General features: G+C 44.0%; 1 protein-coding gene across 4 annotated transcripts in view; it reads right to left on the bottom strand.

Moving 5' to 3' along the window:
• APP (amyloid beta precursor protein) overlaps positions 1-18,216 on the bottom strand; it is a 307,189-nt gene that overhangs the window by 143,718 nt on the left and 145,255 nt on the right. For all 4 annotated transcript variants that reach the window (XM_077294003.1, XM_077293999.1, XM_077294001.1 and 1 more), the window contains exon 3: positions 17,193-17,322. In XM_077294003.1, coding sequence (XP_077150118.1) covers positions 17,193-17,322 — 130 coding nt within the window. The remainder of the gene's footprint in view (positions 1-17,192; positions 17,323-18,216) is intronic.

The following is an 18,216-nucleotide window of genomic DNA, read 5'->3' as shown; positions in this document are numbered from 1 at the left end:
AAGTAAAATTTTCTCCCGACAGCGTGCCACGGTGATCCCGGAATTTCGGGCTGTAACTGTAATTATTTACACAATTACTTTTTAATGCACAATAAACTCTGTTTTGGCCTAAAAACTAATGATAATGAAGTAATATAAATGATGCATTTTTCCATAAAACACTCATACTAGTAATCGTAATGGGGTAAGGTGTTATCTGAGCATGCTCCGGTGCTAACAGAGTGTCTTCGGCATGCTCGAAAAATATATTTGAGTCCCCGCGGCTGCATGTCTCGCGGCTCTTAACCTAACAGACAGACAATCCCTCCATGTGTTGGGGCTGTCGAACAGCCGCGAGACATGCAGCCATGGGGACTCGAACATAATATTTGAGCACGGTGAAGACACTCGGTTAGCACCGGAGCATGCTCAGATAACACCTTACCCCAGTACGTTCGCCCATCACGATTACTAGTATAAGAGTGTTTTATGGAAAAATGCATCATCTTACTCCATTATCATCATTAGTTTTTAGGCCAAAACAGAGTTTATTGTGCATTAAAAAGTAATTGTGAAAATAATTACAGTTACAGCCGGAAATACCGGGATCACCGCGGCACGCGGGAATCTTAATAACACCGCGGCATAAATCACACGTTATGATAGGATATTTTCTAAGGTGTCATAAAGCGAAGACAGCGGAGATAAATCAAGGCGACATGTAATAAAAGAAACAGATTTCACGCTGCCAGCGATATTCTGCATAGGGCGTTTTAAAACCCACATAAAACACCTCTTCCGCATGAGACGGTAACGAGAATTTAATGTCAGCGCTTTGGCCCAGCAGGACCTCTCTTCACAGAACCATCAAAAGTTTATTTTCTTCATATGACAGAAATCAAACATACTTTCACACTAGGACAATGCTGCTGTCGGCGATATTCAGGAATAAAAATGACATTGACAAGGAAGCCCCATATTTGCCACCGCTGCATTCCCTTGTGTGTTTCCATACATATATTGATTGGAATAGAGAAAAATTATCTGAGAAATCTCAAAAGTGGAAGATGATTTATATGGTAGCCATTTCAACTAGTCGTCATCCAGCTGAACTGTCTATAATAACTGGAAATAATCCCAGTATCACTGATACAGTGCTCCAAATTTCCCGTGTAGCCATACAGCTTAACAGTCACTGTCGTTTCAACAAATCAGTCATAGAATGTAAGAAATTTGTAATAAATCTCTGTCAATAAAATATGCTTCTCCACTTATGAGCCCTTTCTTATCCTTCCCCAATGTAAAAAAAAAAAACCTCATAGTTCACTTTCTAACTACTGGTAAAATCGAATTATCGGCTCACTGAGGTATCAGGTTACATGCTCCTTACAGAATCCTACGGAGAGGAGCTGGAAGAAGAAGAAGCGGGGGCATTAGCAGAGATAAAGTCTGAGGGTGCTGTTGCTTTATAGCAAGGACTTACTATATGTTTTCATGTAATGTCTGTCCTGCTTACCATGGCAGTGCCGGAGCTTTCTAACTTTATTTACAATACTTCTATCACTTTGTCACGTTTACAAAGATTATGTAAGGAGAATAGTTTTATTTTGGGCATAATATCATGTAATGCTATAAACCAGCAGAGAGGAGAAAAGATAAAACATATAACCCTTCTTATTAGACTGTTAAAAGGAGCACAGTGAACTCAAATTTATAGCAAATGTTTAAAATGAAGCTGTCAGAAGGATTTTACGCCGTAAACTAGAAGCATTGTCAGGTTGGCACCGTTATACTGATTAAAATGATACCTGGGGCGAAGAAATCTGTCTTGTGGTTCTTGTGTAATGGTATCATGTCGGTGCTGGTTTCGTTTCACAGCTAAATTGCTCAGTACTGAAATATATCTGGACCGATTCAGCAAAGCTCTTATGCAAGATAAGTAGGGTAAAAAAAAATTTAAAAGTTGCAAAATTTTTGCTCAACACCATTCTATTCATCAAAAGTTCCGGCGTTTTGTATGGCAGAAATTCAGTGTCTTGAGGTCCAGCCAAACTGGAGAAGCACGAGTGTGTCCATGAAATACTTGATGAATCGGCCACACAGTGTCCTTTAGCTACTTTCACACGTCAGGTTTTTGCCGTCAGGCACAATCCGGATCCATTTTTTTTCCCCGCCGGATCCATTTTTTTTTCATAGAGTTGTATTAGCGCCGGATTGCACCTGATGGCCACACGCTTCAGCTGATTTTTGCCGGATCTGTCAAAAAAGCGGTTTCAAGCTGTCCGGCAAAAAACGCCCAGCTGACTAGAGAAACCACCGAAGCACTAAACGGAGGAGGACTTGGCCTTGGGAGGGGTGGACCTTTAACTCATGCAGCTTTGTTTGTAAAGTGGTGTAGATTTTAAGCAAGAGTGATGTTGCTTTAATCCCTTAACGTCCAATGACGGACAGAGTCCGTCATTGGACGCCTCCCCGTTTGGTGCAAGTTCCGTCGATGAGCCCGCACCTTTTCCGGCACATGACAGCTGATCTGATCAGCTGACATGTGCCCGTCACAGCCGTGGGTGGAATCGTGATTCACCCACGGATGATAACATGTTAAATGCCACTTTCAAACTGTGACAGCGGTATTTAACATGCACGCGCAGGAAATGCGTCATTACCTCCTCCCATCGGCAACCGTGTCACATGACCGTGGGTTGCTGATGGGTTGGCATGACATTCCGGGGACAGCAGGAGACCCCTGTGATTGTCATAGCCGAACAGCTATGAGCGCCACCCAGCGGTCGGTGCTCATAGCAAGTGAGCATTCTGCTACATAGAGCAGGACTGCAGCCCTGATCTATGTAGCACAAGCGATCAGATGATCACAGCTTCTAGTTTCCCATAGGGATTATTGAAGCAAATAAAAAGTAAAAAAAAAAAAAAAAAAAAGTATATATATATATATATATATATATATATATATATATATATATATATATACACACACACACACACACACACACACACACACACACACACACACACACAAATCACCCCCCTTTCGTTCCATTCGAAACAGAATAATAAAAAAAAAATCAAATATACACATATTTGGTATTGCTGCGCTCAGAGCCGCCAAATCAATATATAAAAAGAGTTACTCCAACCGGTAAACGGCTTAGCGAGAAAAAAATTGAAACGCCAGAATTAAGTTTTTTGGTCGCTGCAACATTGCAATAAAATAACAGGCAATGAAAACATTGTATACACACCAAAATGGTATCAGTAAAAACATTAGATCGGCGCACAAAAAACAAGCCCTCACCCGGCCCAGATCCTGAAAAATGGAGACATTGCATGTCTCGGAAAATGGCAACGTATTCTTTTTTTATTTTTATATACAAACTTTGGCATCTTTTTTCACCACTTACACGGTGTGCAGAATTATTAGGCAAGTTGTATTTTGATCACATGATCCTTTTTATACATGTCCTACTCCAAGCTGTTCAGGCCTGAGAGCCAACTACCAATTAAGTAAATCAGGTGATGTGCATTTCTGTAATGAGGAGGGGTGTTGTCTAATGACATCAACACCTTATATAAGGTGTGCTTAATTATTAGGTAACTTCCTTTCCTTTGGCAAAATGGGTCAGAAGAGAGATTTGACGGGCTCTGAAAAGTCCAAAATTGTGAGATGCCTTGCAGAGGGATGCAGCAGTCTTGAAATTGCCAAACTTTTGAAGTGTGATCACCGAACAATCAAGCGTTTCATGGCAAAGAGCCAACAGGGTCACAAGAAGCGTGTTGGGCAAAAAAGGCGCAAAATAACTGCCCATGAATTGAGGAAAATCAAGCGTGACGCTGCCAAGATGCCATTTGCCACCAGTTTTGCCATATTTCACAGCTGCAATGTTACTGGAGTAACAAAAAGCACAAGGTGTGCGATACTCAGGGACATGGTCAAGGTAAGGAAGGCTGAAAAATGACCACCTCTGAACAAGAAACATAAGATAAAACGTCAAGACTGGGCCAAGAAATATCTTAAGACTGACTTTTCAAAGGTTTTATGGACTGATGAAATGAGAGTGACTCTTGATGGGCCAGATGGATGGGCCAGAGGCTGGATCAGTAAAGGGCAGAGAGCTCCACTACGACTCAGACACCAGCAAGGTGGAGGTGGGCAAATCTGCAACCCCAGAGCTTCCAACTAGCCAGAATATTTCATGATGACAAGCTGGACAAAAGAGACATAACTTAAACTGAACAAAAGGTCATAGGCAGGGAAACACCCAAAAACTAGCAGAACTTATCTTAAGCTGAAATGGACTGGCCAACAGAGAACTTCCAGGAAAGGACTGAATCCACAGGAAGGAACATTGACAGCTGGCATCCACAACAGCCCAAAGCCCAGTTAAATAACAAGGCCAAGGAACCGATTAGTGAAAGCAGCTGCTAAGTACCACTTGAAACCACCAGAGGGAGCCCAAGAACAGAACTCCCAAAAATACCATTTGCAACCACAGGATGGAGCCCAAGAACGGAACTCACAACAGTACCCCCCCTTTAGGAGGGGTCACCGAACCCTCACCAGAGCCCCCAGGCCGATCGGGACGAGCCAAATGAAAAGAACGTACCAAATCGGCAGCATGAACATCGGAGGCAAAAACCCAAGAGTTATCCTCCTGGCCATAACCCTTCCACTTGACCAGATACTGAAGTTTCCGCCTTGAAAGACGAGAATCCAAAATCTTCTCCACCACATACTCCAGCTCCCCCCCAACCAACACCGGAGCAGGAGGGTCAACGGAGGGAACCACGGGCACCACATATCTCCGCAACAAAGATCTATGGAACACATTATGAATGGCCCTTCCAGCTTCGTTTTCCAAACGAAAAGACACCGGATTGATAATTTCCGAAATCCCAATAAAACGAGGTTTGAACTTAGGGGAAGAGACCTTCATAGGAACATGACGAGAAGACAACAAGACCAAATCCCCAACCCGAAGCCGGGGACCAACGCACCGACGGCGGTTAGCAAAACGTTGAGCCTTTTCCTGAGACAATGTCAAATTGTCCACCACATGAGTCCAAATCCGCTGCAACCTGTCCACCACAGAATCTACCCCAGGACAGTCCGAAGGCTCAACCTGCCCTGAAGAAAAGCGAGGATGAAAACCAAAATTACAAAAAAAAGGCGAAACCAAGGTAGCAGAACTAGCCCGATTATTAAGGGCAAACTCGGCCAACGGCAAGAAGGTAACCCAATCATCCTGATCAGCCGACACAAAGCATCTCAAATAGGTTTCCAAGGTCTGATTGGTTCGCTCCGTCTGTCCATTTGTCTGAGGGTGAAACGCCGAAGAAAAAGACAAATTAATGCCCATTCTACCACAAAAGGACCGCCAAAACCTAGAAACAAACTGGGTACCTCTGTCAGACACAATATTCTCCGGAATACCATGCAAACGAACCACATGCTGGAAAAACAAAGGAACCAAATCAGAGGAGGAAGGCAACTTAGGCAAAGGTACCAAATGGACCATTTTAGAAAACCGGTCACAAACCACCCAGATGACAGACATCTTCTGAGAAACAGGAAGATCAGAAATAAAATCCATGGAAATATGCGTCCAGGGCCTCTCAGGGATAGGCAAGGGCAAAAGCAACCCACTAGCACGAGAACAGCAGGGCTTAGCCCGAGCACAGATCCCACAGGACTGCACGAAGGAACGCACATCCCGTGACAAAGAAGGCCACCAAAAGGACCTGGCAACCAAATCTCTGGTACCAAAGATCCCAGGATGACCAGCCAACACTGAACAATGAATCTCAGAAATCACCTTACTAGTCCATCTATCAGGAACAAACAATTTCCCCACAGGACAGCGGTCGGGTCTATCAGCCTGAAACTCCCGAAGCACCCGCCGTAAATCAGGGGAGATAGCAGAAAGAATCACCCCCTCCTTGAGAATACCAGCCGGCTCACGGACTCCAGGAGAATCAGGCAAAAAACTCCTAGACAGGGCATCAGCCTTCACATTCTTAGATCCCGGAAGATACAAGACCACAAAATCAAAACGGGAGAAAAACAAAGACCACCGAGCCTGTCTAGGATTCAACCGCTTGGCCGATTCAAGGTAAATCAGATTCTTATGATCGGTCAAGACCACAACACGATGCTTGGCTCCCTCAAGCCAATGTCGCCACTCCTCGAATGCCCACTTCATAGCCAACAACTCCCGATTGCCGACATCATAATTACGCTCAGCAGGCGAAAACTTTCTGGAGAAGAAAGCACACGGTTTCAACACAGAGCCATCAGAACTTCTCTGAGACAGAACAGCTCCTGCCCCAATCTCAGAAGCGTCAACCTCAACCTGAAAAGGGAGAGAGACATCTGGCTGACGCAACACAGGGGCAGAAGTAAAACGACGCTTAAGCTCCTGAAAGGCCTCCACAGCAGCAGAGGACCAATTCACCACATCAGCACCTTTCTTGGTCAAATCGGTCAGAGGTTTAACCACAGTAGAAAAATTAGCAATGAAGCGGCGATAAAAATTAGCAAAGCCCAAAAACTTCTGAAGGCTCTTCACAGATGTGGGCTGCGTCCAATCATAAATAGCCTGGACCTTAACAGGGTCCATTTCAATAGCCGAGGGAGAAAAAATGAACCCCAGAAAAGAAACCTTCTGAACTCCAAAAAGGCACTTAGACCCCTTCACAAACAGTGTATTAGCACGAAGAATCTGAAATACCATCCTGACCTGCTTCACATGAGACTCCCAATCATCGGAAAAAAACAAAATATCGTCCAAATATACAATCATAAATTTATCCAGATACTCCCGAAAAAAATATCATGCATGAAGGACTGAAACACAGATGGAGCATTAGAGAGCCCGAAAGGCATCACAAGATATTCAAAATGGCCTTCGGGCGTATTAAATGCTGTTTTCCATTCATCACCCTGTTTGATGCGGACCAGATTATACGCCCCTCGAAGGTCAATCTTGGTAAACCAGCTAGCCCCTTTAATCCGAGCAAACAAATCAGAGAGCAAAGGCAAAGGGTACTGGAATTTGACCGTGATCTTATTGAGAAGGCGATAATCTATACAGGGCCTCAAGGAGCCATCCTTCTTGGCAACAAAAAAGAATCCCGCTCCCAACGGTGACGAAGACGGGCGAATATGCCCCTTCTCCAAGGACTCCTTTACATAAGTCCGCATAGCGGCATGCTCTGGCACAGACAGATTGAAAAGTCGACCCTTAGGGAACTTACAGCCAGGAATCAAATTAATAGCGCAATCACAGTCCCTATGAGGAGGCAGAGGACTGGATTTAGGCTCCTCAAATATATCCTGGAAATCCGACAAAAACTCAGGAACTTCAGAAGAAGGGGACGAGGAAATTGACATCAGAGGAATGTCACTATGTATCCCCTGACAACCCCAACTAGTCACAGACATAGATTTCCAATCCAGTACTGGATTATGTACCTGTAACCATGGAAACCCCAGCACAACCACATCATGCAAATTATGCAACACCAAAAAACGAATATTTTCCTGATGTGCTGGAGCCATGTTCATGGCTAACTGTGCCCAGTACTGAGGTTTATTCTTGGCCAATGGCGTAGCATCAATCCCCCTTAAGGGAATAGGACTCTGCAAAGGCTCCAAGGAAAAACCACAGCGCTTGGCAAATTCTAGGTCCATTAAGTTCAGGGCAGCGCCAGAATCCACAAATGCCATTACAGAAAAGGACGACAATGAGCAAATCAGGGTAATAGACAAGAGAAATTTAGGCTGTACAGTACTGATGGTAACCGACCTAGCAGCCCTCATAGTTCGCTTCTGGCAATCAGAGATAGCATGAGTAGCGTCACCACAGTAAAAACACAGCCCATTCTGACGTCGGAACTCCTGCCGTTCTGCTCTCGTCAAAACTCTATCACATTGCATAGGCTCAGAACTCTGCCCAGAGGACACCGCCATATGGTGCACAACCTTACGTTCACGTAGGCGCCGATCAATCTGAATGGCCAGAGACATTGATTCGTTCAAACCAGCAGGCGTGGGAAACCTGTCATGATCTCCATGGCCAGAGAACTAGCATAAGCCTCAATAGGAACAAGCTCTTGGAAGATGTAACTGTACTGACCATGAACTAAACCTACCGCATCATCTAGAAGTAGCCAGGTAGCATGTCCTACTTTTTATCCCTATATGCCCAGCGCCGGCCGGAGAACTAAATAATGCTAGCAGAGGGAAATATAAGACCTGACTCACCTCTAGAGAAATGCCCAAAAAGGAGACAGAAGCCCCCCACATATATTGGCGGTGATATGAGATGAAACAACAAACGCAGCAGGAAAATAGTTTTAGCAAATTTGAGGTCCGCTTTCTAGATAGCAGAAGACAGAAAGCATACTTTCATGGTCAGCAGAAAACCCTAACAAAACACATCCAGAAATTACTTTAGGACTCTGGCATTAACTCATAATACCAGAGTGGCAATTCCTGATCAACAAGAGCTTTCCAGACACAGTAACGAAACTGCAGCTGTGAACTGGAACCAAAATACAAAAACAAAACATGGACGAATGTCCAACTTATCTAGTAGATGTCTGGGAGCAGGAACAAGCACAGAGAGGCTTCTGATAACATTGTTGACCGGCAAGCATCTAACAGAGAAGCCAGGTTATATAGCGACACCCAGATCTAATCAGAACAGGTGAACAGGGAAGATGATGTCACAAGTTCAATTCCACCAGTAGCCACCGGGGGAGCCCAGAATCCAAATTCACAACAGTACCCCCCCCTCAAGGAGGGGGCACCGAACCCTCACCAGAACCACCAGGGCGATCAGGATGGGCCCTATGAAAGGCACGAACCAGATCAGAGGCATGAACATCAGATGCAGTGACCCAAGAATTATCCTCCTGGCCGTATCCCTTCCACTTGACCAGATACTGGAGTCTCCGTCTGGAAACACGGGAGTCTAGGATTTTTTCCACAACGTACTCCAACTCACCCTCAACCAACACCGGAGCAGGAGGCTCAACGGAAGGCACAACCGGTGCCTCATACCTGCGCAATAACGACCGATGAAAAACGTTATGAATAGAAAAGGATGCAGGGAGGTCCAAACGGAAGGAAACAGGGTTAAGAATCTCCAATATTTTATACGGACCGATGAACCGAGGCTTAAACTTAGGAGATGAGACCCTCATAGGGACAAAACGAGAAGACAACCACACCAAATCTCCAACACAAAGCCGAGGACCAACACGACGGTGACGGTTGGCAAAAAGCTGAGTCTTCTCCTGGGACAACTTTAAATTGTCCATCACCTGCCCCCAGATATGATGCAATCTCTCCACCACCGCATCCACTCCAGGACAATCCGAGGATTCCATCTGACCGGAGGAAAATCGAGGGTGGAACCCCGAATTACAGAAAAACGGGGACACCAAAGTGGCAGAGCTGGCCCGATTATTGAGGGCGAACTCCGCCAATGGCAAAAAAGCAACCCAATCATCCTGGTCAGCAGACACAAAACACCTCAGATATGTCTCCAGGGTCTGATTAGTCCGCTCGGTCTGGCCATTAGTCTGAGGGTGAAAAGCAGACGAAAAAGACAAATCTATGCCCATCCTAGCACAGAATGCCCGCCAAAATCTAGACACAAATTGGGTTCCTCTGTCAGAAACGATATTCTCAGGAATACCATGCAAACGAACAACATTTTGAAAAAACAGGGGCACCAACTCGGAAGAAGAAGGCAATTTGGGCAGGGGAACCAAATGGACCATCTTAGAAAAACGGTCACACACCACCCAGATGACAGACATCTTCTGAGAAACAGGCAGATCTGAAATAAAATCCATCGAGATGTGTGTCCAAGGCCTCTTAGGAATAGGCAAGGGCAACAATAATCCACTAGCCCGAGAACAACAAGGCTTGGCCCGAGCACAAACGTCACAAGACTGCACAAAGCCTCGCACATCTCGTGACAGGGAAGGCCACCAGAAGGATCTTGCCACCAAATCCCTGGTACCAAAAATTCCAGGATGACCTGCCAATGCAGAAGAATGTACCTCAGAGATGACTCTACTGGTCCAATCATCAGGAACAAACAACCTATCAGGCGGACAACGATCCGGTCTATCCGCCTGAAACTCCTGCAAGGCCCGCCGCAGGTCTGGAGAAACGGCTGACAAGATAACTCCCTCCTTAAGAATACCTGTGGGGTCAGAGTTGCCGGGTGAATCAGGCTCAAAACTCCTAGAAAGGGCATCCGCCTTAACATTCTTAGAACCCGGTAGGTACGATACCACAAAATTAAACCGAGAGAAAAATAATGACCAGCGCGCCTGTCTAGGATTCAGGCGCCTGGCGGTCTCAAGATAGATCAAATTTTTGTGGTCAGTCAATACCACCACCTGATGTCTGGCCCCCTCGAGCCAATGGCGCCACTCCTCAAACGCCCACTTCATGGCCAAAAGCTCCCGATTCCCAACATCATAATTCCGCTCAGCGGGCGAAAATTTACGGGAAAAGAAGGCACAAGGCCTCATCACGGCGCAGTCAGAACTTTTCTGCGACAACACTGCCCCAGCCCCGATCTCAGAAGCGTCGACCTCAACCTGAAAAGGAAGAGTCACATCAGGCTGACGCAACACAGGGGCAGAAGAAAAACGGCACTTAAGCTCCTGAAAGGCCTCCACAGCATCAGGGGACCAATTAGCAACATCAGCACCCTGTCTAGTCAAATCGGTCAATGGCTTAACGACATCCGAAAAACCAGAAATAAATCGACGATAAAAGTTGGCAAAGCCCAAAAATTTCTGAAGACTTTTAAGAGAAGAGGGCTGCGTCCAATCACAAATAGCTTGAACCTTGACAGGATCCATCTCAATGGAAGAGGGAGAAAAAATATATCCCAAAAAGGAAATTCTCTGAACCCCAAAAACGCACTTAGAACCCTTGACACACAGAGAATTAGACCGCAAAACCTGAAAAACCCTCTTAACTTGCCGGACATGAGAGTCCCAATCATCCGAAAAAATCAGAATATCATCCAGATACACTATCATAAATTTATCCAAAAAATCGCGGAAAATATCATGCATAAAGGACTGGAAGACTGAAGGGGCATTAGAAAGACCAAAAGGCATCACCAAATACTCAAAGTGGCCCTCGGGCGTATTAAATGCGGTTTTCCACTCATCCCCCTGCCTGATCCGCACCAAATTATACGCCCCACGGAGATCAATCTTAGAGAACCACTTGGCCCCCTTTATGCGAGCAAACAAATCAGTCAGCAACGGCAATGGGTATTGATATTTAACCGTGATTTTATTCAAAAGCCGATAATCAATACATGGTCTCAAAGAGCCGTCTTTTTTTGACACAAAGAAAAAACCGGCTCCTAAGGGAGATGACGATGGACGAATATGTCCCTTTTCCAAGGACTCCTTTATATATTCTCGCATAGCAGTATGTTCAGGCACAGACAGATTAAATAAACGACCCTTTGGGTATTTACTACCCGGAATTAAATCTATAGCACAATCGCACTCACGGTGCGGAGGTAGCGAACCCAGCTTGGGTTCTTCAAAGACGTCACGATAATCAGACAGGAACTCAGGGATTTCAGAGGGAATAGATGATGAAATGGACACCAAAGGTACGTCCCCATGAGTCCCCTTACATCCCCAGCTCAACACAGACATAGCTCTCCAGTCAAGGACTGGGTTGTGAGACTGCAGCCATGGCAATCCTAGCACCAAATCATCATGTAGATTATACAGCACCAGAAAACGAATAGTCTCCTGGTGATCCGGATTAATACACATAGTCACTTGTGTCCAGTATTGTGGTTTATTATTAGCCAATGGGGTGGAGTCAATCCCCTTCAGAGGAATAAGAGTCTCCAAAGGCTCTAAATCATACCCACAACGATTGGCAAAGGACCAATCCATAAGACTCAAAGCGGCGCCAGAGTCGATATAGGCGTCCGTAGTAATAGATGACAAAGAGCAAATCAGGGTCACAGACAAAATAAATTTAGACTGTAAAGTGCCAATGGGAACGGATTTATCAAGCTTTTTAGTACGCTTAGAGCATGCTGATATAACATGAGTAGAATCCCCACAATAGAAACACAACCCATTTTTCCGTCTAAAATTCTGCCGCTCGCTTCTGGACAGAATTCTATCACACTGCATGTTTTCTGGCGTCTTCTCAGTGGACACCGCCAGATGGTGCACTGGTTTGCGCTCCCGCAGACGCCTATCGATCTGAATGGCCATTGTCATGGACTCATTCAGACTTGCAGGCACAGGGAACCCCACCATAACATCCTTAATGGCATCAGAGAGACCCTCTCTGAAAGTAGCCGCCAAGGCACACTCATTCCACTGAGTAAGCACAGACCATTTACGGAATCTTTGGCAGTAAATTTCAGCTTCATCTTGCCCCTGCGATAGGGACATCAAAGTTTTTTCTGCCTGAAGTTCCAAATGAGGTTCCTCATAAAGCAAGCCCAAGGCCAGAAAAAACGCATCCACATTGCGCAACGCAGGATCCCCTGGTGCCAATGCAAAAGCCCAATCTTGAGGGTCGCCGCGGAGCAAGGAAATCACAATCCCAACCTGCTGTGCAGGGTCTCCAGCAGAACGAGATTTCAGGGACAAAAATAACTTACAATTATTTCTAAAATTCTGAAAGCTAGATCTATTCCCTGAGAAGAATTCCGGCAAAGGAATTCTCGGCTCTGATACCGGAGCATGAACAACAAAATCTTGCAAACTTTGTACTTTCGTGGCGAGATTATTCAAACCTGCAGTTACACTCTGTAGATCCATTATAGACAGGTGAACATAGAGCCATTCAAAGATTAGAAGGAGAGAGAAAAAAAAGAAAGACTGCAGCATAGACAGACTGGCAAGTGATCCAATTAAGAGCACACTAACTACTAGAGAAAAAAAAAAAAAAAAAAAAAATTTTCAGCAGACTTCTTATTTCTCTCCTTTCTCAGCCAAGGATTTTAACCCTTTAGTGGGCCGGTCAAACTGTCATGATCTCCATGGCCAGAGAACTAGCATAAGCCTCAATAGGAACAAGCTCTTGGAAGATGTAACTGTACTGACCATGAACTAAACCTACCGCATCATCTAGAAGTAGCCAGGTAGCATGTCCTACTTTTTATCCCTATATGCCCAGCGCCGGCCGGAGAACTAAATAATGCTAGCAGAGGGAAATATAAGACCTGACTCACCTCTAGAGAAATGCCCAAAAAGGAGACAGAAGCCCCCCACATATATTGGCGGTGATATGAGATGAAACAACAAACGCAGCAGGAAAATAGTTTTAGCAAATTTGAGGTCCGCTTTCTAGATAGCAGAAGACAGAAAGCATACTTTCATGGTCAGCAGAAAACCCTAACAAAACACATCCAGAAATTACTTTAGGACTCTGGCATTAACTCATAATACCAGAGTGGCAATTCCTGATCAACAAGAGCTTTCCAGACACAGTAACGAAACTGCAGCTGTGAACTGGAACCAAAATACAAAAACAAAACATGGACGAATGTCCAACTTATCTAGTAGATGTCTGGGAGCAGGAACAAGCACAGAGAGGCTTCTGATAACATTGTTGACCGGCAAGCATCTAACAGAGAAGCCAGGTTATATAGCGACACCCAGATCTAATCAGAACAGGTGAACAGGGAAGATGATGTCACAAGTTCAATTCCACCAGTAGCCACCGGGGGAGCCCAGAATCCAAATTCACAACAGAAACCCCACCATAACATCTTTAAGAGCTTCAGAAAGACCCTTTCTGAAAATAGCCGCCAGGGCATCCTCATTCCATTTTGTAAGCACAGACCACTTTCTAAATTTCAGACAATATATCTCTGCCGCTTCCTGACCCTGACACAGAGCCAGCAAAATTTTTTCTGCCTGATCCACAGAATTGGGTTCGTCATAAAGCAATCCAAGTGCTTGAAAAAATGAATCTACATTGAGCAATGCAGGATTCCCTGGCTCAAGGGAGAATGCCCAATCCTGCGGGACACCACGCAGCAGAGAAATAACAATCTTCACCTGCTGAATGGGGTCACCAGAGGAACGGGGTCTCAGAGCAAAAAACAATCTGCAATTATTTTTAAAATTCAAAAACCTAGATCTATCCCCAGAAAACAAATCAGGGATAGGAATTCTAGGCTCAGAAACAGGAGTTTGAACAACATAGTCTTGAATACTCTGTACCCTTGCAGCGAGATGATCAACATGCGCAGACAGACCCTGAACCTCCATATCAGTACCAAGCTCCTGCACCATCCAAAAATCAAGGGGAAAAAAAGGATGAAACAAGCAACAAGAAAAAAAAAAACTATGACTCAGAACTTTCTCTTCCCTCTTTTGAGATGCATTTAACACTTTGTGGGCCAGCTGTACTGTTATGACCTGGTGGTTACGGAGTAGCACTGAAATGACCTAGTGGGTAAAACAAATATTGTACTAGCTCTGAGGAGGTGGTAACTTTACTGATCGCAATCCCTACTCCTAACACCAACACTAGAAATAGCCGTGGAGCGTTCCTATCTCTGCCTAGACGCCTGTTCACAGCCTAAGAACTAGCTACCCCTGAAGATGGAAACGGAAAACTATCTCGCCTCAGAGAAACCCCCAAAGGAAAGATAGCCCCCCCCCAAATATTGACGGTGAGTGAAGAGGGAAATGACAAACTCAGAAATGAAACTAGATTTTAGCAAAGGAGGCCACTACTATCTAAATAGACAGAGAAAGAAAAGGCTACTGTGTGGTCAGTATAAAAACTAAATGTCCACGCAGAGTTTACAAAAATAACCTCCACACCGACTCACGGTGTGGAGGGGCAAATCTGCAACCCCAGAGCTTCCAACTAGCCGGAATATTTCATGATGACAAGCTGGACAAAAGAGACATAACTTAAACTGAACAAAAGGTCATAGGCAGGGAAACACCCAAAAACTAGCAGAACTTATCTTAAGCTGAAATGGACTGGCCAACAGAGAACTTCCAGGAAAGGACTGAATCCACAGGAAGGAACATTGACAGCTGGCATCCACTACAGCCCAAAGCCCAGTTAAATAACAAGGCCAGGGAACCGATTAGTGAAAGCAGCTGCTAAGTACCACTTGAAACCACCAGAGGGAGCCCAAGAACAGAACTCCCAAAAATACCATTTGCAACCACAGGATGGAGCCCAAGAACAAAACTCACAACAGGTGGGGTACTGGTATGGGCTGGTATCATCAAAGATGACCTTGTGGGACCTTTTCGGGTTGAGGATGGAGTGAAGCTCAACTCCCAGACCTACTGCCACTTTCTGGAAGACAACTTCTTCAAGCAGTGGTACAGGAAGAAGTCGGTATCGTTCAAGAAAAACATGATTTTCATGTAGGACAATGCTCCATCACATGCCTCCAACTACTTCACAGCGTGGCTGGCCAGTAAAGGGCTCAAAGAAGAAAAAATAATGACATGGCCCCCTTGTTCATCTGATCTGAACCCCATAGAGAACCTGTGGTCCCGCATAAAATGTGAGATCTACAGGGAGGGAAAACAGTGTCTGGAGGCTGTGGTGGCTGCTGCACGCAATGTTGATCGTAAACAGATCAAGCAACAGACAGAATCTATGGATGGAGGCTGTTGAGTGTCATCATAAAGAAAGGGGGCTATATTGGTCACTATTTTTTGGGGGGGTTTTGTTTTTGCATGTCAGAAATGTTTATTTCTAAATTTTGTGCAGTTATATTGGTTTACCTGGTGAAAATAAACAAGTGAGATGGGAATATATTTGGTTTTCATTAAGTTGCCTAATAATTCTGCACAGTAATAGTTACCTGCCCAAACAGATATCCACCTAAGATAGCCAAATCTAAAAAGAAAACCACTCCAACTTCCAAAAATATTAAGCTTTGATATTTATGAGTCTTTTGGGTTGATTGAGAACATAGTTGTTGATTGATAATAAAACAAATAAAACAAACATGTCTGCAGTGTCATGGAGTATAATACTGGGGTCACCATCTCACATTACAGATGATGGGAGAACATTCTAGTGATGGGCAGTCCGGCTCTTGTTGGTGATATACTACTCCATATTTACCTCAGACATTGTGTACTACTGTAGTAACAGCTCCTACATCAGATTTGGGATCAACATTACCTCAGAAATTCATATAGCCGCCATGTTCCCTCATGTGTCTGTTACATTTTACCTCACAAACTACACAGACAGCACCTATGTGACCTCCCTGCAGACATGGCTGATATATCACACATTACTTCTGTATTATACAGAGTCTTCATGAGTTTTGGGTGCTACTGACTGTATAATATAGGGAACAAGGGCTGTGAACAGATATCGGCCATGACACAATCACATGTAGTCACATGTACTAGACACTGGTGAAGGGAATTGTATATCACAAGTTGTCCATAAATATTGAAATGCCCACAAACATTGGGCTGCACTTCAATGAGAAATCAATACAAAAACAAATGCTTCTGGTGTGATAATCAAAAACAAACATTAGAAGTGACAAAAGACAATATTATTAGGTGTAAAACCATAACATTTTGATGAAAGTTAAAAACACTTAAAATGTTAAGACAAGGTGCTAGGAAAAATAGAGGTATAGATTGTTGAAAAATAAATAAATAGCAGCTAGGTGTACACTGTTACTCGTCTCCATATTAATTGAAAATCATGTAACACAATGAGGTAGATAGAAATGAAAATAATCATGAAATTTATTCAAAATTCCCTAAAGTGCTAGTGCAAAAACAAGGTGATAAAGAATTATCTCAATCGCCAATGTTGGTCAAAATGTAGTCAAAAAGGCATTTACTTTTGTCTATAGCGACCAACATAGTGGGCGAAGAAAACTCAATATAAAAACATGGTTTAAACAGAATGGGATATCTTAAGTCTGCTGCAGTAAATAGTAATTGGCAAACTATAACCTCCTGGCCGTCCCTTTATGGCTGCCAGTCCTGGTGCTGTATGCCAGACATAGGCAACCAGAACACTATATTTTACCTATACATGACGCAGGGATTTGCAGCTTTGTATCAGAAAAATTAAAGGTCTAAGAGCAATAAGAAGAACCACATCACATCAGCCATAGAAAAAGCGTAAAAAAAAGGTCATGAACACTCACCCAAACACCGGTATGGAACCACAATATGAGTGTGGCTCTTGCACTGCTTGCGTCCCCTCTTACACCAGTTATTGATCGTGACGGGTTGATTAGCTTCCACCACATTGGTTATCTGTAACTCTGGGTAAACCTGGAGGAAAAAGACACTGACATTTAGGGGACATTAAGCTTCTAGCAATTATTTCGTAAGCTACTATCAAAAACAAAGAAGTGGTCATATATCTAAAGGTCCCCACAACGTCAGAAAATAGTTGGCCGAACCATTTGGACAGGCAAAGCACTTATGGACCATTTGACCAGAAGCAAAGTAAAGTAGAGCACCCCAATGCGAATAAATGGACTGAGAAATATCAAAATATCAGGCTTTTACAGTCTACAAAAAGCAATAGCCTACAGCCCATGCCCCAAAGACCAGGAAGTTTCAGGAAGAAATGTACAAAGCCTTATTGATCTATATGGCACAGTGTTAATATTAGCTCTAACTATAATCTGTTATTCCTCTGCGGATTATGTCTTAATCTACACAGCGAAGCTGAGAAACAGAATATAAGCGACGCCAACCTAACTTGTGTTGAAACTAAAATATTTCAAGATTATTTTATGATTATCCATATTCAAACAATGAAAAAAGTAATAATCAAATCCATATTAGAATAATCTGCTATTTGATCATGATACATTCCTTTTACCTGTAATATTCCCAGAAGCTTCCATAAGAGTAGCAATAACACACTTGCACTGTGCTCACCAAGAGTCACCATACATCTACAGTGAAAACCCCTGGAGGACGTCGGTGATCTGACAGTGAGCAATGCCGTTATTAAAGTTGAGTTTGTGGGAGCGTATTTAGTAATGCGGCTGGTGAATACCATTACACTGTTATAATGGTTTCAGCGGAAAATTATTTCCTTAGGATGTGCATCTGCGCTATAATAAACACCGCAAAATAATGAATGCCAGGGCTCCCGCATTACATCAAACCAACCCCAACGTCTTATCAAACCTCTTGTGCGCTTCCAGCGAC

This window comes from Ranitomeya variabilis, chromosome 3, assembly GCF_051348905.1.
Source record: "Ranitomeya variabilis isolate aRanVar5 chromosome 3, aRanVar5.hap1, whole genome shotgun sequence".
NCBI classification, from domain to species: domain Eukaryota; kingdom Metazoa; phylum Chordata; class Amphibia; order Anura; family Dendrobatidae; genus Ranitomeya; species Ranitomeya variabilis.
This window is presented reverse-complemented; position numbering and strand designations above follow the sequence as displayed.